The sequence below is a fragment of the Zea mays genome, chromosome 7 (assembly GCF_902167145.1).
Source record: "Zea mays cultivar B73 chromosome 7, Zm-B73-REFERENCE-NAM-5.0, whole genome shotgun sequence".
Lineage (NCBI taxonomy): Eukaryota > Viridiplantae > Streptophyta > Magnoliopsida > Poales > Poaceae > Zea > Zea mays.
The window spans coordinates 180791926-180815691 of NC_050102.1; the positions used below are offsets into that span (position 1 = coordinate 180791926).

Here is a 23766-nt window from a genome sequence, read left to right on the forward strand (position 1 = left end):
TTGCAGTAGGGGGGTTACAAGCGTCCACGCGGGTGAGGGAAGCGAGCGGCCCCAAGAGAGCGCCTGTCCCGTCCTCGGTCCCGCGCGGCCAACCTCCTCTGAGAAGGCCCTGGTCCTTCCTTTTATAGTCGTAAGGAGAGGATCCAGGTGTACAATGGGGATGTAGCAGAGTGCTACGTGTCTAGCGGAGGGAGAGCTAGCGCCCTAGGTACATGCCAATGTGGCGGCCGGAGAGATCTGGGCACCCTGCTGGCGTGATGTCGTGGCTGTCGGAGGTGCGGCGGAGCCTGATGGAGGGACAGCTGTTGGAGCGGTCGAGTCCCTGCTGACGTTGTCCTGCTTCCGTAAGAGAGCTGGGGGCCGCCGTCGTCATAGAGCTTGTGGAGCGCCATCATTGCCTCTCTAGCGGAGCTGGCCGGATGAGACGTCGGTCTTGTTCTCCGTGACCCGAGTCGATTCGGGGTGGGATGATGATGGCGCCTCCTGTTGACGTGGCGGTCTGTGCCCTAGGCAGGGCGACGTGGGGTTTCCTCCGAAGCCGAGGTTGAGTCTGCCTTCTGTTGCCGTGGCCGAGCCCGAGCCAAGGGGTCGGGCGAGGCGGAAGTCGTTCGGCCGAGGCCAGGGCGGAGTCCGAGCCCTGGGGTCGGGCGAGGCGGAGTTTCGTCGTCTTCCGGGTCTTAGCCCGAGTCCGAGCCCTAGGGTCGGGCGGAGCGGAGTTCGCCGTCTTCCGGGTCTTAGCCCGAGTCCGAGCCCTGGGGTCGGGCGGAGCGGAGTTCGCCGTCTTCCGGGTCTTAGCCCGAGTCCGAGCCCTGGGGTCGGGCGGAGCGGAGTTCGCCGTCTTCTGGGTCTTAGCCCGAGTCCGAGCCCTGGGGTCGGGCGGAGCGGAGTTCGCCGTCTTCCGGGTCTTAGCCCGAGTCCGAGCCCTGGGGTCGGGCGGAGCGGAGTTCGCCGTCTTCCGGGTCTTAGCCCGAGTCCGAGCCCTGGGGTCGGGCGGAGCGGAGTTCGCCGTGGCGCCTTTGGCAAGGCCTGACTGCCTGTCAGACTTACTCTGTCGAGTGGCACTGCAGTCAGAGTGGCGTAGGCGGCGCTGTCCTTCTGTCAGACTGGCCAGTGGAGCGGTGGAGTGACGGCGGTCACCTCGGCTCTGCCGGGGGCGCGTGTCAGGATAGAGGTGTCAGGCCACCTTTGCGTTAAATGCCCCTGCAATTTGGTCAGTCGGTGTGGTGATTTAGTCAAGGTTGCTTCTGAGCGAAGCCAAGGCCTTGGGCGAGCCGGTGATGTGTCCGCCATAAAAAGGGGGCCTCGGGCGAGACGGAAGTCTCTCGAGGTCGGCTGCCTTTGGCCGAGGCTAGGCTCGGGTGAAGCGTGATCGAGTCACTCGTGTGGACTGATCCCTGACTTAATCGCGCCCATCAGGCCTTTGCAGCTTTATGCTGATGGGGGTTACCAGCTGAGAATTAGGCGTCTTGAGGGTACCCCTAATTATGGTCCCCGACAGCTATACTTGGTAGATTTTGATAGAGCTGAACTCGACACCTGCTTAATTGCTAAGACTAACATGGGTTGGCTCTGGCACCGCCGACTAGCCCATGTTGGGATGAAGAATCTTCATAAGCTTCTAAAGGGAGAACACATTTTAGGATTAACAAATGTTCATTTTGAGAAAGACAGGATTTGTAGCGCATGTCAAGCCGGGAAGCAAGTTGGAACCCATCATCCACACAAGAACATCATGACGACCGACAGGCCACTTGAGCTACTCCACATGGATCTATTCGGCCCGATTGCTTACATAAGCATCGGCGGGAGTAAGTATTGTCTTGTAATAGTGGATGATTATTCTCGCTTCACTTGGGTATTCTTTTTACAGGAAAAATCTCAAACCCAAGAGACCTTAAAGGGATTCTTGAGACGGGCTCAAAATGAGTTCGGCTTAAGGATCAAGAAAATTAGAAGCGACAACGGGACGGAGTTCAAGAACTCTCAAATCGAAGGCTTCCTTGAGGAGGAGGGCATCAAGCATGAGTTCTCCTCTCCCTACACTCCACAACAAAATGGTGTAGTGGAGAGGAAGAACCGAACTCTGTTGGACATGGCAAGAACCATGCTTGATGAGTACAAGACTTCGGATCGGTTTTGGGCCGAGGCGGCCAACACCGCTTGCTACGCCATCAACCGGTTGTATCTACACCGAATCCTCAAGAAGACGTCCTATGAACTCCTAACCGGTAAAAAGCCAAATATTTCATATTTTAGAGTTTTTGGGAGCAAATGCTTTATTCTTGTTAAGAGAGGTAGAAAATCTAAATTTGCTCCTAAAACTGTAGAAGGCTTTTTACTAGGATATGATTCAAACACAAGGGCATATAGAGTCTTTAACAAGTCCTCAGGACTAGTTGAAGTTTCTTGTGACGTTGTGTTTGATGAAACTAACGGCTCTCAAGTAGAGCAAGTTGATCTTGATGAGATAGGTGAAGAACAGGCTCCATGCATAGCACTAAGGAACATGTCCATTGGGGATGTGTGTCCTAAGGAATCCGAAGAGCCTCCACATGCACAAGATCAACCATCCTCCTCCACGCAAGCATCTCCACCAACTCAAAATAAGGATGAGGCTCAAATTGATGAAGGGCAAGATCAAGAAGATGAGCCGCCTCATGATGATGGCAATGATCAAGGGGGAGATGCAAATAATCAAGAAAAGGAGGATGAGCAAGAACCAAGGCCGCCACACCCAAGAGTCCACCAAGCAATCCAACGAGATCACCCCGTCGACACCATCCTTGGCGACATTCATAAGGGGGTAACTACTCGATCTCGGGTTGCACATTTTTGTGAGCATTACTCTTTTGTTTCCTCTATTGAGCCACACAGAGTGGAGGAAGCACTTCAAGATTCGGATTGGGTGGTGGCGATGCAAGAGGAGCTCAACAACTTCACTAGAAATGAGGTATGGCATTTAGTTCCACGTCCTAACCAAAATGTTGTAGGAACCAAATGGGTCTTCCGCAACAAGCAAGATGAGCATGGTGTGGTGACAAGGAACAAAGCTCGACTTGTGGCCAAAGGATACTCCCAAATCGAAGGTTTGGATTTCGGTGAAACATATGCACCCGTAGCTAGGCTTGAGTCAATTCGCATACTATTGGCCTATGCTACTTACCATGGCTTTAAGCTTTATCAAATGGACGTGAAAAGTGCCTTCCTCAATGGACCAATCAAGGAAGAGGTCTATGTTGAGCAACCTCCCGTCTTTGAAGACAGTGAGTATCCTAACCATGTCTATAGGCTCTCTAAGGCGCTTTATGGGCTCAAGCAAGCCCCAAGAGCATGGTATGAATGCCTTAGAGATTTCCTTATTGCTAATGGCTTCAAAGTCGGAAAAGCCGATCCTACTCTCTTTACTAAAACTCTTGAAAATGACTTGTTTGTATGCCAAATTTATGTTGATGATATTATATTTGGGTCTACTAACGAGTCTACATGTGAAGAGTTTAGTAGGATTATGACACAGAAATTCGAGATGTCTATGATGGGGGAGTTGAAATATTTCTTAGGATTCCAAGTAAAGCAACTCCAAGAGGGCACTTTCATTAGCCAAACAAAGTACACTCAAGATATTCTAAGCAAGTTTGGAATGAAGGATGCCAAGCCCATCAAGACACCCATGGGAACAAATGGGCATCTCGACCTCGACACGGGAGGTAAGTCCGTGGATCAAAAGGTATACCGGTCGATGATTGGTTCATTACTTTATTTATGTGCATCCCGACCGGACATTATGCTTTCCGTTTGCATGTGTGCAAGATTCCAAGCCGACCCTAAGGAATCACACCTTACGGCCGTAAAACGAATCTTGAGATATTTGGCTTATACTCCTAAGTTTGGGCTTTGGTACCCTCGGAGGTCCACATTTGATTTACTTGGTTATTCCGATGCCGATTGGGCGGGGTGTAAGATTAATAGGAAGAGCACATCGGGGACTTGCCAGTTCTTGGGAAGATCCTTGGTGTCATGGGCTTCAAAGAAGCAAAATTCGGTCGCTCTTTCTACCGCCGAAGCCAAGTATATTGCCGCAGGCCATTGTTGCGCGCAATTACTTTGGATGAGGCAAACCCTGCGGGACTACGGTTACAAATTAACCAAAGTCCCTTTGCTATGTGATAATAAAGTGCAATCAAAATGGCCGACAATCCTGTCGAGCATAGCCGCACTAAACACATAGCCATTCGGTATCATTTTCTTAGGGATCACCAATAAAAGGGAGATATCGAGATTTCTTATATTAACACTAAAGATCAATTAGCCGATATCTTTACCAAGCCACTTGATGAACAATCTTTTACCAGACTTAGGCATGAGCTCAATATTCTTGATTCTCGAAATTTCTTTTGTTAACTTGCACACATAGCACACAAGTATACCTTTGATCATATCTCTTTTATATGCTATGACTAATGTGTTTCCAAGAGTATTTCAAACCGAGTCATAGGTATATTGAAAGGGAATTGGAGTCTTCGGCGAAGACAAAGGCTTCCACTCCGTAACTCATACTTCGCCATCACTCCAAGCAACTCTCTACTCTTGGGGAGAAATGAGCATCAAAGAAAAGGACTTCATCTTTGGGAGAGAGTAAGAGCTCAAAGCTAAAGGACCAGACTTCGCCTTTAATTTGGTATATTCTTAACTCATTTATTTATGACCAAAAGGGAAGATAGCACTTCGAGGGCTCTAATAATTCCGTTTTTGGCGATTCATGCCAAAGGGGGAGAGAGTATGAGCCCAAAGCAAAAGGACCGCACCACCACCGATTTCGATTTCAAAAACACCACCACCGATTTCGATTTCAAAAACTTAGTGTTGAGTATTTATCAATTGTTATCCTATTGTGTTCAAAAAGAGAAGAAAATTAGTTTTTAAAAATTGTATATCAAAACCCTCTTGAACACTAAGAGGTGGATCCCTTCTAGGGGGAGTTTTGTTTAGTCTAAGGAAAAAGCATTTGAACCAGGGGGAGAAAATTTCAAATCTTGAAAATGCTTTGCAAACTCTTATTCATTTACCTTTGACTATTTGCAAAAGAACTTTGAAAAAGATTTACAAAAGAGTTTGCAAAAACAAAACATGTGGTGCAAGCGTGGTCCAAAATGTTATATAAGAAAGAAACAATCCATGCATATCTTGTAAGTATTTATATTGGCTCAATTCCAAGCAACCTTTACTCTTACATTATGCAAACTAGTTCAATTATGCACTTCTATATTTGCTTTGATTTGTGTTGGCATCAATCACCAAAAAGGGGGAGATTGAAAGGGAATTAGGCTTACACCTAGTCCCTAATTAATTTTGGTGGTTGAATTGCCCAACACAAATAATTGGACTAACTAGTTTGCCCAAGTGTATAGATTATACAGGTGTAAAAGGTTCACACTCAGCCAATAAAAAGACCAAGTTTTGGATTCAACAAAGGAGCAAAGGGGCAACCGAAGGCACCCCTGGTCTGGCGCACCGGACTGTCCGGTGTGCCACCGGACATGTCCGGTGCACCAGGGGACTCAGACTCAAACTCGCCACCTTCGGGAATTCCCAGAGGCGACTCGGCTATAATTCACCGGACTGTCCGGTGTACACCGGACAGTGTCCGGTGCGCCAAGGGAGGTCGGCCTCAGGAACTCGCCAGCTTCGGGAAACTCCAACGGCTAGTCCACTATAATTCACCGGACTGTCCGGTGTGCACCGGACTGTCCGGTGCGACTCCGAAGCAACGGCTACCTCCGCGCCCAACGGCTCTCTGCGGTGCAATAAATGCGCGCGCAGCGCGCACAGATGGCAGGCGTGCCCATACTGGCACACCGGACAAGGAACAGTAGGTGTCCGGTGTGCACCGGACACCCTGGAGGGCCCACAAGTCAGAAGTTCCAACAGTCAGAATCCAACGGCAGTGATGACGTGGCAGGGGGCACCGGACTGTCCGGTGTGCACCGGACTGTCCGGTGCGCCATCGAGCAGACAGCCTTCCAACGGCCAATTTTGGTGGTTGGGGCTATAAATACCCCAACCACCCCACCATTCATTGCATCCAAGTTTTCCCACTTCTCAACCACTTACAAGAGCTAGGCATTCAATTCTAGACACATACAAAGAGATCAAATCCTCTCCAATTCCACACAAGGCTTTAGTGATTAGCGAGAGAGATTTGCCGTGTTCTTTTGAGCTCTTGCGCTTGGATTGCTTCTTTTCTTTCTCACTTGTTCTTGTGATCAAAACTCCATTGTAATCAAGGCAAGAGGCACCAATTGTGCGGTGACCCTTGCGGGGAAGTTTTGTTCCCGGCTTTGATTTGAGAAGAGAAGCTCACTCGATCCGAGGGATCGTTTGAGAGAGGGAAGGGTTGAAAGAGACCCGGCCTTTGTGGCCTCCTCAACGGGGAGTAGGTTTGCGAGAACCGAACCTCGGTAAAACAAATCCGCGTGTCTCACTTACTTATTCGCTTGCGATTTGTTTTGCACCCTCTCTCGCGGACTCGATTTTATTTCTAACGCTAACCCGGCTTGTAGTTGTGTTTATATTTGTAAATTTCAGTTTCGCCCTATTCACCCCCCCCCTCTAGGCGACTATCACATACCATGTGAATGTAGTTCCTGTTAAAGATAATGAAAATAAACGTACACAGAATGCTTCCGTGTCGGCCAATTCTCCTAATTGTGCTAAGAACTGGTCTATGTGCTCACGCGTGCTCTTTTCTTGGTCACCCGAAAACTTTGCGAATTCAGGTATTTTGGTCCCTTGTGGGTATGGGAGCCGGTCAAACTGGCTATCATAAGGTCTCCGATATGACTACCCCCCCGGGGACTATACTAACTCTGAGCTTATCTCGGAACGCCCCAGCTATTTTCTCCCTTACTATATCGATGGCAGCCGGTGGGAGACCACCGGCTCTTTGATCCAATATGGGTGAGTTTGTTCGGATGTTGGTATGTTGTTTTCCTCCCAATTGGTTTGGGTTTTGCAGCGCGTTAATGCATGCCCTATGAGGTTCATAGGACTGGCCATTCCTTTCTGGCCTTCTAGGGGCCGGAAAGTACTCACTCTCATGGGTTTGATAGATTATATTATGGTGCTGGTGTGTCATATGGTGAGATGGGGAGTCTAGCTGGGACGGATACGGAGTTGGATATCCATCCTCCTTAAAAAACTCTATGCCAGACCGTCCGGTTAAATACGCGGACCGTCCGGCCCCGTGCGCGGACTGTCCGGCCATGTGGCCGGACCGTCCGACATTATATTCGGACTGTGTGGCGCCATACGCAGACGGTCCGAATGGGCTATCTAGGGTTTGCACGGCATGTGGCGGCTTGGGTGCAGGTCTCGGTAATTCGCTTTTAAAAATGGGATCGGCCGCCGGTGGCACGGACGGTCCGCGCCTACGTGCGGACGGTCCGGACATGCGCAGATCGGCAAATTTATCGCCGATGTGCGTGGGAGGCTGTCGTTGCCTAGGGTACATGTCCATCAGCATCCCATAAAGGGGTTATGACTGGTCGTGACAACCTGTAGCCGATGAATTATGTGTGTATTCCCTCAATTCAACCTCGTGCGAAGGAAGATTTGCCATAGTAGACTTATCAAGCACACGCACTAGCCTTTTATGATCATTTTGTATATCCCCTACAATATGTTGTAACTGTTCTCGCTGTTCGTCTATGTAAGCTTTAAGAGATTGGAGTTCGTTGGTGCTACTTACATTGGGGGCAATCGTAGTAGGTCGGAGCGAAGCCAGATCTGTCGCCCGTTGCCGAACGACTTTGTTGTTCCTGTCCACTTTGAAGTCGGCCAGGAACTTCGCCTTTGCTTCTTGGATCAGCTGCTCCTGGCGCTCCTCGAACAGGAGCTGTTCTTCAGCCAACAAGGTTTCCCATGTCGGTGTGATGATATTGCTGGTGGAAACTTCAGAGCTATCCTTTGAATCGGCCATTGAGGGCCGATTTGATGCGTCTATATTCGCTGTCCCCAGCGGAGTCGCCAAAAAGTATGTTGACGCCTTTTTGGAGCGCCAAACACTCAACAAGAACCGTGGCGGTGCCCTCTGCACAGGGGCAGACGGTCCGCGCGCAGGGGCCGGACGGTCCGCGGCCTGGTGCGAGGCGCGGTGGTGCTCTCTGCACAGGGGCGGACGATCCGTGCGCAGGGGTCGGACGGTCCGCGACCTGGTACAAGGCTAGGGCTCCTGCCTGACGGCCGGACGGTCCGCGTGTACGCAGGGGCGGCGGAAGATCGCCGGCGACGCCTGGATCTCGCTCCCGGGAGGGACCCCATCGGGGAGGAGAAATCCTAGGAGTTGTCTAGGCTCGGGCCGGCCGACCTAGACTCCTCTAATCGACGTAGAGTCGAAGAGAAGCAGAGAATTTAGGGATCGAGAGGCTAAACTAGAACTAGACCAGAACTACTCCTAATTGTACTGGAAATAAATGCGAAATAGAAGTTGTATTGATTCGATTGATGATTACAAATCGGCCGTATACCTCTCTATTTATAGAGGAGGGGGGCTGGACCCTTTACCAGTGGCGAAGCTAGAGCAAACATGAAGGGGGTGTACCTCCCTTGTGGATGCATAAAGATGAGATGTGGCCATGTGGGTGGTGCATATATGGTGAAAAATTGAACACTATAACTGACTTTTGAAATTTTAGGGGGTGCACTTGCACCCACCGGCTATATAGTAGCTTCGCCCCTGCCCTTTACAAACAAACTTTCCGAGCTAATTCCGAGAATCTAGCCAACAAACACAGCAAAAAACTCGGAACCCTAATCTATTCTGCGCACGCGCGGACCGTCCGGACCGCGGACCGTCCGGACCGCGGACCGTCCGGCCTCAGGGCCGGACCGTCCGCCCTCTCTTTTTGGTGTGGAACATATGGCCAAACATCTAATGAAAAGAAGAATTTTATGTGACATAAACAATAGAAAATATAATTACAAAGTTATATATTCACAACAAAGCACATATATTAGTGTAATACGGAATTTTAGATTTTTCTTTCGGTTGCAGAAATTTAACCGAAGTTCTGAACCCCGTGCTAATCTCATAAAAAACAATTCAACTCCAACGTCGATGCTCGATGAAACTGCAATCTCTGCACTTGATTGCTTTCGAGTTTTGCCTTTGCTTTTGCTACATGTACTTGTTACTGCAACAAAAATCTCAAGGACCGTTTTACTGTAACTGTTATATGTCCTTTCACTTGCACCGATTGTCAGTGTAGTCCTTGTAGTTGCATTACATCCTTGATTAACTCTGGAACAATCACAAGCAATGCACCTCCCATGACAGCCGAGAGAGTAAATTTCCCTCCGGGGACTATAGGGGGTACTGGAGCTTCCAACTCATCCGAATATCTCTCTGACCAAGACATAGCGGCAGGAAAAACTCCAAACAGCACTAGAACTGAAAAGAATACATGCAGGGTATCAGTTCATTCTACTGAAGTATGAGATATATGCAGTCATTAGTCAGATGAATGTCCTGTACTTCTTTCTATTTATAACACCTTACTGGAACAGTGGAATAGATTATAGATGATCACAGATACAATATAATCATATGGATTATGAAATTTCTATTCATGTGATATCGTTTTAAGATTTCATAGCCATAAGGATTATTTTTCATTTGGGTCAACATAATAAGGCAAACTTATTTTTTTCATACCCTGACCATGTGGGAGCTGCTAGTACTGGATTTGTACTTTTTTCTAACCCTTATTGACCTTGTGTTTTGAACCTAAGCCAAGAGCTTTGAACTCCCAAATACAAATCATAAAAAGCATAGCATGGTAAAACCTTGATCTGCTTAAGGTGAAAATTCATATCAATATGGTGTTCATTTGAAGATATCAAATCCAAAGGAAAAAAGTGATGTACTTGTACTGTCACTATTGTCCCATTCTGCCACATGTTTGTGAGGATAACAAACTGTGAAACAACAAAGTTTAACATACAGTAAAAGAGCCCTTGCCTCCATAAGTTCCTGCAAAGTCCAATGCCTTGAAAAATATCTCCGGGTCAAGCAGTGACAGAACAAGTGGAGGAAACAGAGTCAATACGTATGGCAGCGGTTTGTTCTGGCCACTTGGTAGTTTAAGCACTGTGAAGTTTACATAACAGAAGAGAAAGAAGAGTTTAAGCACCAGCCCAGAATCATGACAATAAATTGTTGCCCCATCAGACTTAGATGAGAAACATGACTGCTATGGACTAAAGATACTTACAGTCTGCAAGGAAGTCCGAGATTCCTAGAACAAATCCAATGTATGATGTGGCTATAGCGAGAAATGAGAACGCCTCAACAATAGGCTGCAAACCAGTAGGCATGTTGGAATCAGTTTTTGTGTTCCAGAGAACTGTATCTGTAATCTGTACGAAAACTTGAAAATACTTACCCCCACTATCCCATTACTCGATCTAAGTAGTTCCAAGGGGTCAGAAACAGTGCTGCTCCCTGCAAGGTCTGGAAGTGTCCCCAAGATTACTCCATCCCATACTAGGAACAGAGCCAGGGGTATGGCAGTACCCGCCACAATAGCTGTTCTGCAAAACCCATAAAGGATATGCTTATACTTCTAAAATTTACCAATATATGACCATTTGATAATTGATATAGTCAATTTAGCAGAGATTCAGAATGTTTATTTAGTTGGAGAAGTGTTGCAGTGTTGTATAAATAGCTCTGTTGTTGCATGACCGACAATATCGGTAACACTTTTAACTGGCACGAATCACAACTTATGTACTTAATTAGGTGTTAGCATTTACGAACAAAGTTATCCTTGGAAATCGTACCGTACTTTTGACAGGTCTCCCTCCAAATTTGTACAGAGAACAGGAACCACATTCTGTTAGGGAAAATATTCAGTCTAGTGTCAAGAAGACAATTTTATTCAAGTAATATGGATGCCTGGATGGTATACAGGATTACCTGGTATACAAATGAAAGAGCAATTATTGGTATACTTTGTGGAGCAGCAGCAAAATTCGCTTCAAGAAGAGAACTCCACTGTAGGTTTCCACTTGCCACTACCTGTGTAAACCACATATGGAAAGTTGCTATCTGTGCCAAAGGAGTTTCCAAGTTGTCTGATGATCAATTTGTAACAAGGGCATACTTTATGTCCAAATAGACGCATATAAAAAGGATGATAATCACATCATTATAAAAAATGATCATGTTTCTTGTCAAAAGAACCTATCTGCATATAAGTATTGAGCTTATGCAATGTTTTACTCAGGTCGTTCTTTGTACCTGTGTATACTTGATTTACGATGTTTCCCTCCCTCCTGATATAAATTATAATATTATATTTTGAAAAATGCCTTGTGTTGTTTTATTACTTTGTCATTTAACTGCCGTGCATGTTCTTCCCATGAGAGATTTTTAAAAATATTTATAACAAGTTTCTTGAATGTAAAATCCACCAGGCAACTTTGGTGCATATCTGATAGCATTAGCACTTACAACAAGAGAAGTGAAGGATGCTAGGATGCCGACTACCAGAACTCCATTTACTGCACCAATCAATCGCTGGCTGCGGTCATCAATAATTCAATACAACTTGTTTTAGTTCATATATATTATAATTGTCTTGGGGAAGTAGTAATTAATAATCAATTATAACATAATCAAGTAAAAATTTAACTAATTCCACACTATGGATAGGATCCAAAATCCTACCACGACTGTGTTGGTTGTATCCTTGTTTCTTGTGGGTTTCATCTCTAGCCTATCCCAACTTACTTGGGACAAAAGGTTATATTATTGTTGTATTTATCCTCTCCTAACAAGAATCATTCATGATTCTATTTTTATGGAAGCAATATAAAATACCTAAGGAATGAAAATTCTTGGCATTTCACCCTTAAATGTTGGCGTGGCCTAGCCACTAGCACAACTCTAACGCCTATAGATGACACCAATCATAACATCTTCCCACCTATTCGAACAGCTTATCCTACAACTGAACATCAGGGTAGAGGTCTTTGAAGTGATAAAGTGGCTCCCAAGTGGTGTCGTCACCGAGCACGCCACACCATTGAATGAGGACATGCTAGGTGCCCCAACGTAGTTGGGCACATTACGCATAACACATTCTAGCACAGGATATCAACCGTCCTGTACGGGCATCAAGGCGGTGGAGTCGTTGAAGAGTCCCCGGGAATGGCTATAGTAGCCCCACATGGAACACATCATGGAGACGAGCACCCTCTAGAAGCTGAATGCGACAAGCCACCTACCCGACATGCTCTAGCACCTAGAAGGGGTTGGCACAACATGGCCCGAGCTTGCCCTTGTACCAGGACTCCAGCGAGTGCATCGGTCGGTGGAGACAGAGCCACACCCAATCACCCACCGCGAACACGTGCTCATGATGGCGATTGTCGTAGTAGCGCTTGGCATACCGCTTGGCCTGAAGAAGACGCTCACGAACCACCACGAGGAAGACATTGCAATCGCATAGGAGGTGTTCGCCGCCTCCATCTGATCTACCCCTGCGACGTGTGGAAGTAGAGGTGGCGGGGTCAGTTGTATACACCACCTAGAATGGTGTGGTGTGCATCGCCATGTGAAACAAAATATTATAGCAATACTCCGTACAAGGAAGTTAGTCAACTCAGGCACACAGACAATCCCTCGTGGCGCAACAGAGGTACATGACGATTGTTGATGACCTCCGACTGACCGTCTGTTTGAGGGTGGAACACCATGCTCAAGCAAAGCTTGATACCGACCATCTTAAAGAGGTTGTGCCACATGTGACTAGTGAAGACCGGACCAAAGTCGTCGGAGGTGGGGAATCCGTGTAGATGAACAACGCCCTCGAAGAAGGCACGAGCGACCGAGGCAGCCACGTACGAGTGCCTGAGGGCAATGAAGTGTGCGTACTTAGAGAAGCAGTCAATGACGGTGAGAATGATGAACATCCCATGGACTTCTGGGAGGCCCTTGATGTAGTCCATCGAGATATTTTCCCACACCTGAGAAGGCAAGTCGAGGGCTGAAGGAGACCGACCGACTATAGGGTTAGTGTCTTATTGCGCTGGCATGTAACGCAAGCGCGAACGTAGTCTTGGATGAGCACCCAATCGCTGGGGATGTAGAAATCCGTGCATGGTCGTTGGAGGGTCTTCTATGTTCCCTCGTAGCTGGTGGTATGGGGCCAGAGCAAGCATCTGTTGGTGCAAGTTGGGCTCCTACGGCACGAAGATGCACTTACCGTAGGCCAGGAAGGTGTCGATGGCCCCCAGGGTGCCCCGAGGAACACACCCTGTAGCTACTGGTGGAGGTAGTCTACCTCATTGTCCATGGTGGCGGCAGGGATCTTGTCAAGTAGGCGAAACAAGGGCCCCGAGAGAGCGTGCAGCTCTACGGAGTCTGTGGTGGTGTCGGTGTCATGGCGTGAGATGGCGTCCATCGCCAAGTTAAGGCGACCTGCGGACCTGGGCAATACTCGATCGCGAAATCAAAGTCGAACAGCTTGTTGATCCACTGGTGCTGGGGATCGATGGACCACTAGTCCAAGAGGAACTTGAGGCTGTAGTGGTCGGTGCGGACGAGGAAGCGGCAACCACAGAGGTACAATCACCAATGCCGCACAGCCTAGACTAGGCTGATGAGCTCATGCTCATACGCTGCCAATGGGCAAGAGCTGGCCGAAAAAGGCCATGGAACCACCCCCTAGTGGAGAATGGCGTTGAACCCCAAACCTGAAGGTTTGCAGTCCATGACAAACTGACGGTTGAAGTTCGACATCTACAAGAGCGACCTCATGGAGAGGACGCGCTTGAGAGCCACGAACGCCACTGCAACCTTAGGCGTCCAGGCAAAGGTATCCTTGCGCAACAGCTATGTCAAGGGCGCGATGATCATGTGGAAGTCTTGGATGAACTTCTAGTAGTAGTCGTCTATCCCCAAGAAGCTGCACACGCTCTAGGGTGAGCGGGGCTCTAGCTAGGACAAGATGGTGTCCACTTTGTCGCTGCCCATGGCGATGCTACCAACAGAGGTAACATGGCTGAGATAGGCTACTAATGGTGCCCCAAAGGAGCACTTTGTCTACTTCTAGTGGAGGTTTTGTGTATGTAGGTTATCAAGGACAAGACGAACATGTTGCAGGTGCTTGGACCACGACGAATTATAGATCAAAATGTCGTCGAAGAAGATGATCATGAACATGCGAAGGAAGGGATATAATACGTCATTCATGACTCCATAAGGATGGGGAAGTTGTCCTTGGACGTCTTGTTTTAGCACATGTTGGTCGATGTAGAACCTCCAGGAGCCCTCTACCTTCTTGACCAACAGCACCGGACGACAAGAACGGAGAAGTGCCCGGCCTGATGATGCCTTTCTCAAGCATGGTGGTGCACTGCTGCTTGGGCTCATCCTTCTACAGTTGGGGGTAGCAATAAGGGCCACCTCAACGGTTTGTCCTTGGGTGCCTCGTCGAGTAGGTAGTCAGCAGCCTCAAAATAGAACAAACACTAACACTGGTGGTCCCATAGATACAGATCATCGCAGTTGTAACATAGCCCTTGTCGATGGTGCTTTACCATCTTGGCCAGTGTGAGGCGACAAAACTAGCATTAGGAATAGGCAAGATCACCATTAGAGGTGGCCTAAGTATAGCCATGCACGCAGTGGGCATTGGGGAGGCCGGGCGGCCTGTTGCACCGGGGCTGGCATGGTGGCCGCAACGCGACGCTCGTAGGCTTGCACCTGGTGCATGGCCATCTACATGTCGTATGATTTCTGGAGCTCGATGTTGACCCAAATGTGTTCCAGTAGACCCCCAATGAAGAGGTCGACCTTCTTGACCGACAGAAGATTCGGTGTTTGGCACACCAGCGTGTTGAAGTGGTCATAGTAGTCTTGGACCACGACATGGAAGGGGGGCCTCACCAGTTCAACGAGACAGTTGCTGCGGATGGTCGAACCACATATGACAAAGATCTTTGAGCTGCTCCCATGATGACATGCCCTCATCTTGCTCTAGAGTATAGTACCATGTCTAGGCCACACCCACGAGGTGGTACGATGTGAGCTAGATCCGTTCCGAGGTAAGCGTACGCTGCCCACGGAAGAACTGCTCACAATGGTTGAGCCAGTTTAGGAGGTCCTCCTTGCTGTTGTAGGTGGAGAAGTAGAACTTCCTGAAGCAGGGGACGCCCAATCCAACGTGCATGATAGTATCAATAGCGAAGGGCGCCGACGTAGATGAGAAAGGCACCCCTTGCAGAAATATAGGTAGCCAGGATGGCGAGGAGGAGAAGTTGATCGGGTGGACGGGAAGGGGGGGAAACGGTGGTTGTTGCAATGTACAAGAGAGTGTCGGGCGCTGCAGCGGGCAGGGTAGTGGAGGGCGACACATCAGTGGCAGTGGATAAGGAAAGGAACATCGTCGCCTCTTACCCCGCATCCCGTAGGGGAAAACCTGGTCATGGCACCCACAGAGGAGGATGCTTACTAGTGCTCTAGTGGGTGGAGAGATTGGCCACCTTATCGTCTAGGGCTTTTGTGGTGGTGTCGGGGAACGACGATGGTGGGATCAGCAGATGCTTCAAGCATCATCACCTCACATCTCCGATACCAGATTGATAGGATCTAGGATCTTACCGCAATTGCGTAGGATGTACGGGTAAGAGATCGATGGACTGGGCTTGTACCCCGTGGGCGCACAAGAATCATGGTTGCACACAGGGAGCAGGCGAGCAAGAGGGATAGACGTGGGAGACGACCCTTGAGGCGAGGCAAGATAATTGCCTTGCTTTCTTTATTCTAAAACTATTTAGAGGTTTTTATCCTCTCCTAATAAAAATCAACCATGGCCCTATTTTTATGAAAACAATAAAAAATATTAAAGGAAGAAAATTCTCAGGCATTTCGCCCTGACTGCCGGCGTGGCCTAGCCACTGGCACGACCTCACCGCGTATAGGTGATGCTGGTTATAACACACACACAAAGAGTTTGAGAATTACTTGTACAATCATCTTTTTAATGCTAGGAAGTCACTCAACATAAAATAAGGATTCCTAAGTGCATTGCATGTAATCAGTAGGCACCACAACTTATATCTTGGATATACCTTGTGAGGAACCTTCGAGTCTAATCAAAAGGCTAAAAACTAAAAATGAGTTGTTCCCTCAAATGTTTACAATTCTTGATGTCCAGGATGTCTGATACATTAGTAATTGACAATTACCTTCCAAAGTAACATACCCCTCCGAAAGCTAGAGAAAACAGGGTAGCACTCTCCCATCTGCAATCATATAGCACACTGTCAATGGCTTTAAGAGAAGGCATCACCGAATCCGTGGATTCTATAACCCATTGAAAGTTAAAGTTATTCTATGCTTTGTAGTTGTTTTGTGGATGCAACAAACTTCATTTATTCTTAATGCAATGATATGCATTTCTCCAACGTGTTCAGGCAAAACTTTTGCAAATGAACCCAAGGGTCAGCATATCCTCTGATGATGCCTCACTCATAAGTCAAAAGAAGATTTAGAAAACGGCAATCCGCTGAGATTACCAATATGATGCCACAGGATGTTGTGGTTGAAAATGGAATACAAGATACTCCCTCTGTTCCAAAATAGAATTCGTCTTAGATAATTAGTGGATTCATATAATTATGATGTATGTGTTTTATATGCGTCGAGATTCATCATTATCCATTTGAATATAGACATAAAAACCAAGTGCTAAAACGACTACTATTTTGGGACAGAGGGAGGGGTATATCAATGTTAATTACTTGCAAAAAGGGTAGTGACTTATGAGATGAACCAAGGTGAAACATATAGTAGGTGCTTGGATCCTATGATATGACACAGTAATCAAATGGATACACTTTCGGTTAAGTGGCCAACTAAAGTAAAAGAAAACAAAAGTAAGTCTTACATTGGAATGCCCAATGAGTTTGTTATGATATTTGAAGAGCGTGCCACGTATGCGACAAGAAGTGCATAATGTATAAATAAATAGGATAAGCTGCAGCACAAGGAAAGCAAAGTCAGAAATCCTTCATATACGTTAGGAATGTTAATTGAGTAGAAAATAGGAATTCTGACTCTGAGTGGTCAGCTCAGTTTATGCTATGGTCTGAGTCTGAAGTTCCTTCTTTTGCAATTTTCATTTTTAATAAGTTTTTCTGGTCTTCTATGCACTAATAAACTTCTATCACATATATATAATTTCATCATACCAAGATGTTCTCACTCCAAATGTCCCAAGAGTGCGCATAGCCATCGAGACCTGAAATATACGTCTCTTCAGATCGCTACTTTGAGACCATGCATGCAACATAAAAAGATGTACAGGGAAATTTAAGCTACATCTTGGTACTGTATATTCATTTTGACTGGCCTTAAACAGTAGCTTTGCTCACAGGAGGATATGGTATGTACCAGTGAGACGCCACCAGATCCTAGCTCACACATGGTATTGACGTTTACTTCAGCAACCAACAGCCCCGTGACGACCTGGAAATGCGACGCCAACAATCATAAGCTGTCTCACTGTAAACGACTCAACGAAACAGGCACTTGGGTCAATCATCAAACCGTCCTGTATCAAGGTGACACAAGAAACAAAACATTCAAAACGGTTTCAGCTGCTATAACGAGGGTGATTGAATTTCCCCCCCACTGATGCAGATTTTAGAGTTGTGCCAGCGATGTAGGATGCAAAAGGGTTTACCTTTTAACACGCCGGGTTTGATAATTTACCCAGTCAGTGACATTCTATTACCATGTATGACCAGCAGAGGATGCATATGACTGCCGAGGCCAAGAACCCAGCTTCTTGTGTGACTGCAGGGATTGCAAGGATGCCTGCTCCAACCTATTTGCAGAGGGAAAAAAAAAGGAGAGTAAGTGAAGTGTTAATAGTAACCAGCGGGCGAATCTGTTAAGCTCAAATAGTGCTCTCCATTTTTTGTTTGGTACGCGAGCTTTTAGTCTGTGAGGAGATTTAGCTGATCATCACATCAGGTATCCTGTGATTAAGTGATTTCTGGATGCAGTTCTTTTCCTGCAGGTTAGAACTCATATGCGGTTCCTACTTGAGGAAGGATTCTTTTTTTCCATCTCAGTGAGAGGGCGAGGATGTACCGTTGTGCCAGCCACAAGGAAGACGGCGCTGGTGACGCTCCCTGAAATCAAATCAAATCAAAGGGAAACTTGAGGATCTCATTTCGTTCTACAATGCATGGTAGGTAGGTACTATTACGTGGTAATCAAAGGCAGGAGACTCTCGAGAGAAAGAGAGAAGAAGAGGGGGGAAAGGCAGTGTCATTACCTGGCTCGTGCTTCATGGTGGTCTGGTTGAGGTTGGAGAAGAGGCGCTCCAGCTGCTGCGGCGAGTCCGGCTCCGGCTGTGGCGGTGGCGGCGGCGGCGGCTGGCGTTCGCCGGCGTACTGGGAACAGAGGCATCGCTGCAGCTGCCCCCTCGCCCTCGTCCGCCTGAGCGCCGGTGTTGTTGCGGAGACCAGAGAAGGCGTGAAGCGTGCCGACGGCCCCGGTAGGGGGTAGCTGCTGCAGTGAACAGAGGTCCACGACCACGATGCCATTGGTGTCGCTGCTGTGGAGGGAGGAGGCTGTACCTGTACTGTTCTTGTTCCAGCAGAAGCTGGCTGGCTGGCTGGCTGCCGTAGTGCCGTGTGTGTTGTTATCTTCGCGCACGCTGCCCGCTTGTGTGTTGTATGGCTGGCTCAGGTACGCGTACGCAGACCGACAAAGTGCTGCTGCTGCCGCTTTCTCCGCTTCAGTTCAGCGCCCCGACAACCACAACTGCCACTCGTCCACATTTTTCGTTGCATTTTATATTTCTTTCCGCGTAACCGTTTTGCTGCTTTATAACGAAATCGATCGCTCTTGTGGCAAAACGACGCCAGGATATTAAAAGAGAGAGAAAAATGTTATGAATATGGGACACAAGCTAAGTTAGAGACACGCTGACCCTAGATGCAGCACTACCGGAATTTGGCTCTTTGCCGAGTGCCAAATTTTTTGCCGAGTGTTTTATTTCGGGCACTCGACAAAGAGCTCTTTGCCGAGTGCCACACAAAAAACCCTCGGTAAAAGAAAACACTCGGCGAAGAAGCTCTTTACCGAGTGTTTTATTTTTGACACTCGGCAAAGAGTTTCTTTGCCGAGTGAAAGTCGCCTAGAGGGGGGTGAATAGGGCGAAACTGAAATTCTTAAAAATAATCACAACTACAAGTCGGGTTAGCGTTAGAAATATAAACGAGTCCGCGAGAGAGGAAACAAAACAAATCGCAAGCAAATGAAGAGTTGTGACACACGAATTTGTTTTACCGAGGTTCGGTTCTTGCAAACCTACTCCCCGTTGAGGAGGCCACAAAGGCCGGGTCTCTTTCAACCCTTCCCTCTCTCAAACGATCCCTCGGACCGAGTGAGCTTCTCTTCTCAAATCACTTGGGAATCAAACTTCCCGCAAGGGCCACCACACAATTGGTGCCTCTTGCCTCAATTACAAGTGAGTGTTTGATCACAAGAAAGAATCAAGAAAGAAGGAAGCAATCCAAGCGCAAGAGCTCGAAAGAACACAAGCAAATCTCTCTATCTAGTCACTAGGGCGTTGTGTGGAATATGGAGAGGATTTGATCTCTTTGGTGTGTCTAGAATTGAATGCTATAGCTCTTGTAGTAGTTGGGAAGTGGAAAACTTGGATGCAATGAATGGTGGGGTGGTTGGGGTATTTATAGCCCCAACCACCAAACTTGACCGTTGGCTGGGCTGTCTGTTCGATGGCGCACCGGACAGTCCGGTGCCCCCGCCACGTCACCAGTGCCGTTGGAAATCGACCGTTGGAGTTCTGACTTCTGGGCCCGCCTTGATGTCTGGTGGCGCACCGGACATGTACTGTAGAGTGTCCGGTGCGCCAGCATGGGCGTGCCTGTCCTCTGCGCGCGCTAGCGCGCAATAAATGCGTAGCAGGTAGTCGTTGGCGCCTGAAGTAGCCGTTGCTCCGCAGATGCACCGGACAGTCCGGTGCACACCGGACAGTCCGGTGAATTATAGCGGAGCGGCTGGAATGAAAACCCGAGGCTGGCGAGTTCCTGGGGCCGCCCTTCCTTGGAGCACCGGACATGTCCGGTGTACACCGGACAGTCCGGTGAATTATAGCCGAGTCGCCTCCAGAAATTCCCGAAGGTGGCGAGTTTGAATCTGAGTCCCCCTGGTGCACCGGACATGTCCGGTGGCACACCGGACAGTCCGGTGCGCCAGACCATGGGTGCCTTCGGTTGCCCCTTTGCTCCTTTGTTGAATCCAAAACTTGGTCTTTTTATTGGCTGAGTGTGAACCTTTTACACCTGTATAATCTATACACTTAGGCAAACTAGTTAGTCCAATTATTTGTGTTGGTCAATTCAACCACCAAAATTAATTAGGGACTAGGTGTAAGCCTAATTCCCTTTCAATCTCCCCCTTTTTGGTGATTGATGCCAACACAAACCAAAGCAAATATAGAAGTGCATAATTGAACTAGTTTGCATAATGTAAGTGTAAAGGTTGCTTGGAATTGAGCCAATATAAATACTTACAAGATATGCATGGATTGTTTCTTTCTTATATAACATTTTGGACCACGTTTGCACCACATGTTTTGTTTTTGCAAATTCTTTTTGTAAATCCATTTCAAAGATCTTTTGCAAATAGTCAAAGGTAAATGAATAAGAGTTTGCAAAGCATTTTCAAGATTTGAAATTTTCTCCCCCTGTTTCAAATGCTTTTCCTTTGACTTAACAAAACTCCCCCTAAAGGAGATCCACCTCTTAGTGTTCAAGAGGGTTTTGATATACATTTTTGAAAAACTAATTTTCTCCTCCTTTTGAACACAATAGGATACAAATTGATAAATACTCTTGGAAAGCACTAAATTTTTGAAATTGGTGGTGGTGCGGTCCTTTTGCATGAATCGCCAAAAAACGGAATCATTAGAGCCCATGAAGTAATTTCTTCCCCTTTGGTCATAAACAAATGAGTTAAGATTATACCAAAGATGAAGTCCGGTCCTTTTGCTTTGGGCTTTTACTCTCTCCCCCAAAGACAAGGTCCTTTTCTTGGAGCGATGGCGAAGGATGAGTTACGGAGTGGAAGCCTTTGTCTTCGCCGAAGACTCCAATTCCCTTTCAATATACCTATGACTTGGTGTGAAATGGACTTGAAAAACACATTAGTCATAGCATATGAAAGAGATATGATCAAAGGTGTATAAATGAGCTACGTGTGCAATCTAGCAAAAGAAATTGCGCGAATCAAGAATATTGAGCTCATGCCTAAGTTTGGTAAAAGTTTGTTCATCAAGAGGCTTGGTAAAGATATCGGCTAATTGATCTTTAGTGTTAATATAAGAAATCTCGATATCTCCCTTTTGTTGGTGATCCCTAAGAAAATGATACCGAATGGCTATGTGCTTAGTGCGGCTATGCTCGACGGGATTGTCGGCCATTTTGATTGCACTCTCATTATCACATAGCAAAGGGACTTTGGTTAATTTGTAACCATAGTCCCGCAGGGTTTGCCTCATCCAAAGCAATTGCGCGCAACAATGACCTGCGGCAATGTACTCGGCTTCGGCGGTGGAAAGAGCAACCGAATTTTGCTTCTTTGAAGCCCAAGACACCAAGGATCTTCCCAAGAACTGGCAAGTCCCCGATGTGCTCTTCCTATTAATCTTACACCCCGCCCAATCAGCATCGGAATAACCAATTAAATCAAAAGTGGATCCCCGAGGGTACCAAAGCCCAAACTTAGGAGTATAAGCCAAATATCTCAAGATTCGTTTTACGGCCGTAAGGTGGGATTCCTTAGGGTCGGATTGGAATCTTGCACACATGCAAACGGAAAGCATAATGTCCGGTCGAGAAGCACATAAATAGAGTAAGGAACCTATCATCGACCGGTATACCTTTTGATCCACGGACTTACCTCCCGTGTCGAGGTCGAGATGCCCATTGGTTCCCATGGGTGTCTTGATGGGCTTGGCATCCTTCATCCCAAACTTGCTTAAAATATCTTGAGTATACTTCGTTTGGCTAAGGAAGGTGCCCTCTTGGAGTTGCTTCACTTGAAATCCTAAGAAATACTTCAACTCCCCCATCATAGACATCTCGAATTTCTGTGTCATGATCCTACTAAATTCCTCACAAGTAGATTCGTTAGTAGACCCAAATATGATATCATCAACATAAATTTGGCATACAAACAAATCATTTTCAAGAGTTTTAGTGAATAGAGTAGGATCGGCCTTGCCGACTTTGAAGCCATTTGCAATAAGGAAATCTCTAAGGCATTCATACCATGCTCTTGGGGCTTGCTTGAGCCCATAAAGCGCCTTAGAGAGCCTATAAACATGGTTAGGGTACTCACTGTCTTCAAAGCCGGGAGGTTGCTCAACATAGACCTCTTCCTTGATTGGTCCATTGAGGAAAGCACTTTTCACGTCCATTTGATAAAGCTTAAAGCCATGGTAAGTAGCATAGGCTAATAATATTCGAATTGACTCAAGCCTAGCTACGGGTGCATAGGTTTCACCGAAATCCAAACCTTCGACTTGGGAGTATCCTTTGGCCACCAGTCGAGCTTTGTTCCTTGTCACCACACCATGCTAATCTTGCTTGTTGCGGAAGACCCATTTGGTTCCTACAACGTTTTGGTTAGGACGTGGAACTAAGTGCCATACCTCGTTCCTTGTGAAATTGTTGAGTTCCTCTTGCATTGCCACCACCCAATCCGAATCTTGTAGTGCTTCCTCTACCCTGTGTGGCTCAATAGAGGAAACAAACGAGTAATGCTCACAAAAATGTGCAACACGAGATCTAGTAGTTACCCCCTTATGAATGTCGCCGAGGATAGTGTCGACGGGGTGATCTCATTGGATTGCTTGGTGGACTCTTGGGTGTGGCGGTCTTGGTTCTTCCTCATCCTCCTTTTCTTGATCATTTGCATCTCCCCCTTGATCATTGCCATCATCTTGAGGTGGCTCATCTTCTTGATTTTGCCCTTCATCAACTTGAGCCTCATCCTCATTTTGAGTTGGTGGAGATGCTTGCGTGGTGGAGGATGGTTGATCTTGTGCACTTGGAGGCTCTTCGGATTCCTTAGGACACACATCCCCAATGGACATGTTCCTTAGTGCTATGCATGGAGCCTCTTCATTACCTATCTCATCAAGATCAACTTGCTCTACTTGAGAGCCGTTAGTTTCATCAAACACAACGTCACATGAGACTTCAACTAGTCCAGTGGACTTGTTAAAGACCCTATATGCCCTTGTGTTTGAGTCATAACCAAGTAAAAAGCCTTCTACAGTTTTAGGAGCAAATTTAGATTTTCTACCTCTTTTAACAAGAATAAAGCATTTGCTACCAAAAACTCTAAAGTAAGAAATGTTGGGCTTTTACCGGTTAGGAGTTCATATGATGTCTTCTTGAGGATTCGGTGAAGATATAACCGGTTGATGGCGTAGCAGGCGGTGTTGACCGCTTCGGCCCAAAACCGGTCTGGTGTCTTGTACTCATCAAGCATGGTTCTTGCCATGTCCAATAGAGTTCGATTCTTCCTCTCCACTACACCATTTTGTTGTGGCGTGTAGGGTGAGGAGAACTCATGCTTGATGCCCTCCTCCTCAAGGAAGCCTTTGATTTGAGAGTTCTTGAACTCCGTCCTGTTGTCGCTTCTTATTT

The 23766-nt window shown here is 47.1% G+C and overlaps 1 protein-coding gene across 3 annotated transcripts; it reads right to left on the reverse strand.

Moving 5' to 3' along the window:
* Window positions 1-8927: 8927 nt before the first annotated feature.
* Window positions 8928-18742, reverse strand: LOC100279622 (uncharacterized). 3 transcript variants are annotated; one of them, NM_001152618.1, is made up of 14 exons: window positions 18354-18669; window positions 18167-18207; window positions 17805-17897; window positions 17462-17536; window positions 17260-17309; window positions 16956-17045; window positions 16255-16311; window positions 11513-11582; window positions 10976-11077; window positions 10840-10892; window positions 10440-10587; window positions 10269-10353; window positions 10016-10144; window positions 8929-9445 (listed from the first exon to the last, which is right to left on the reverse strand). In NM_001152618.1, exons 1-14 carry the CDS (start codon window positions 18622-18624, stop codon window positions 9255-9257), a joined length of 1455 nt encoding a protein of 484 aa, NP_001146090.1. In that variant the 5' UTR covers window positions 18625-18669; the 3' UTR covers window positions 8929-9254. The 3 variants fall into 3 exon arrangements, with proteins under 3 accessions (XP_008651339.1, XP_020396051.1, NP_001146090.1); XM_008653117.4 differs by lacking the exon at window positions 11513-11582 and having other exon boundaries at window positions 8928-9445; window positions 17443-17536; window positions 18354-18742; XM_020540462.3 differs by lacking the exons at window positions 11513-11582; window positions 16956-17045 and having other exon boundaries at window positions 8928-9445; window positions 17443-17536; window positions 18354-18742.
* Window positions 18743-23766: the final 5024 nt, after the last annotated feature.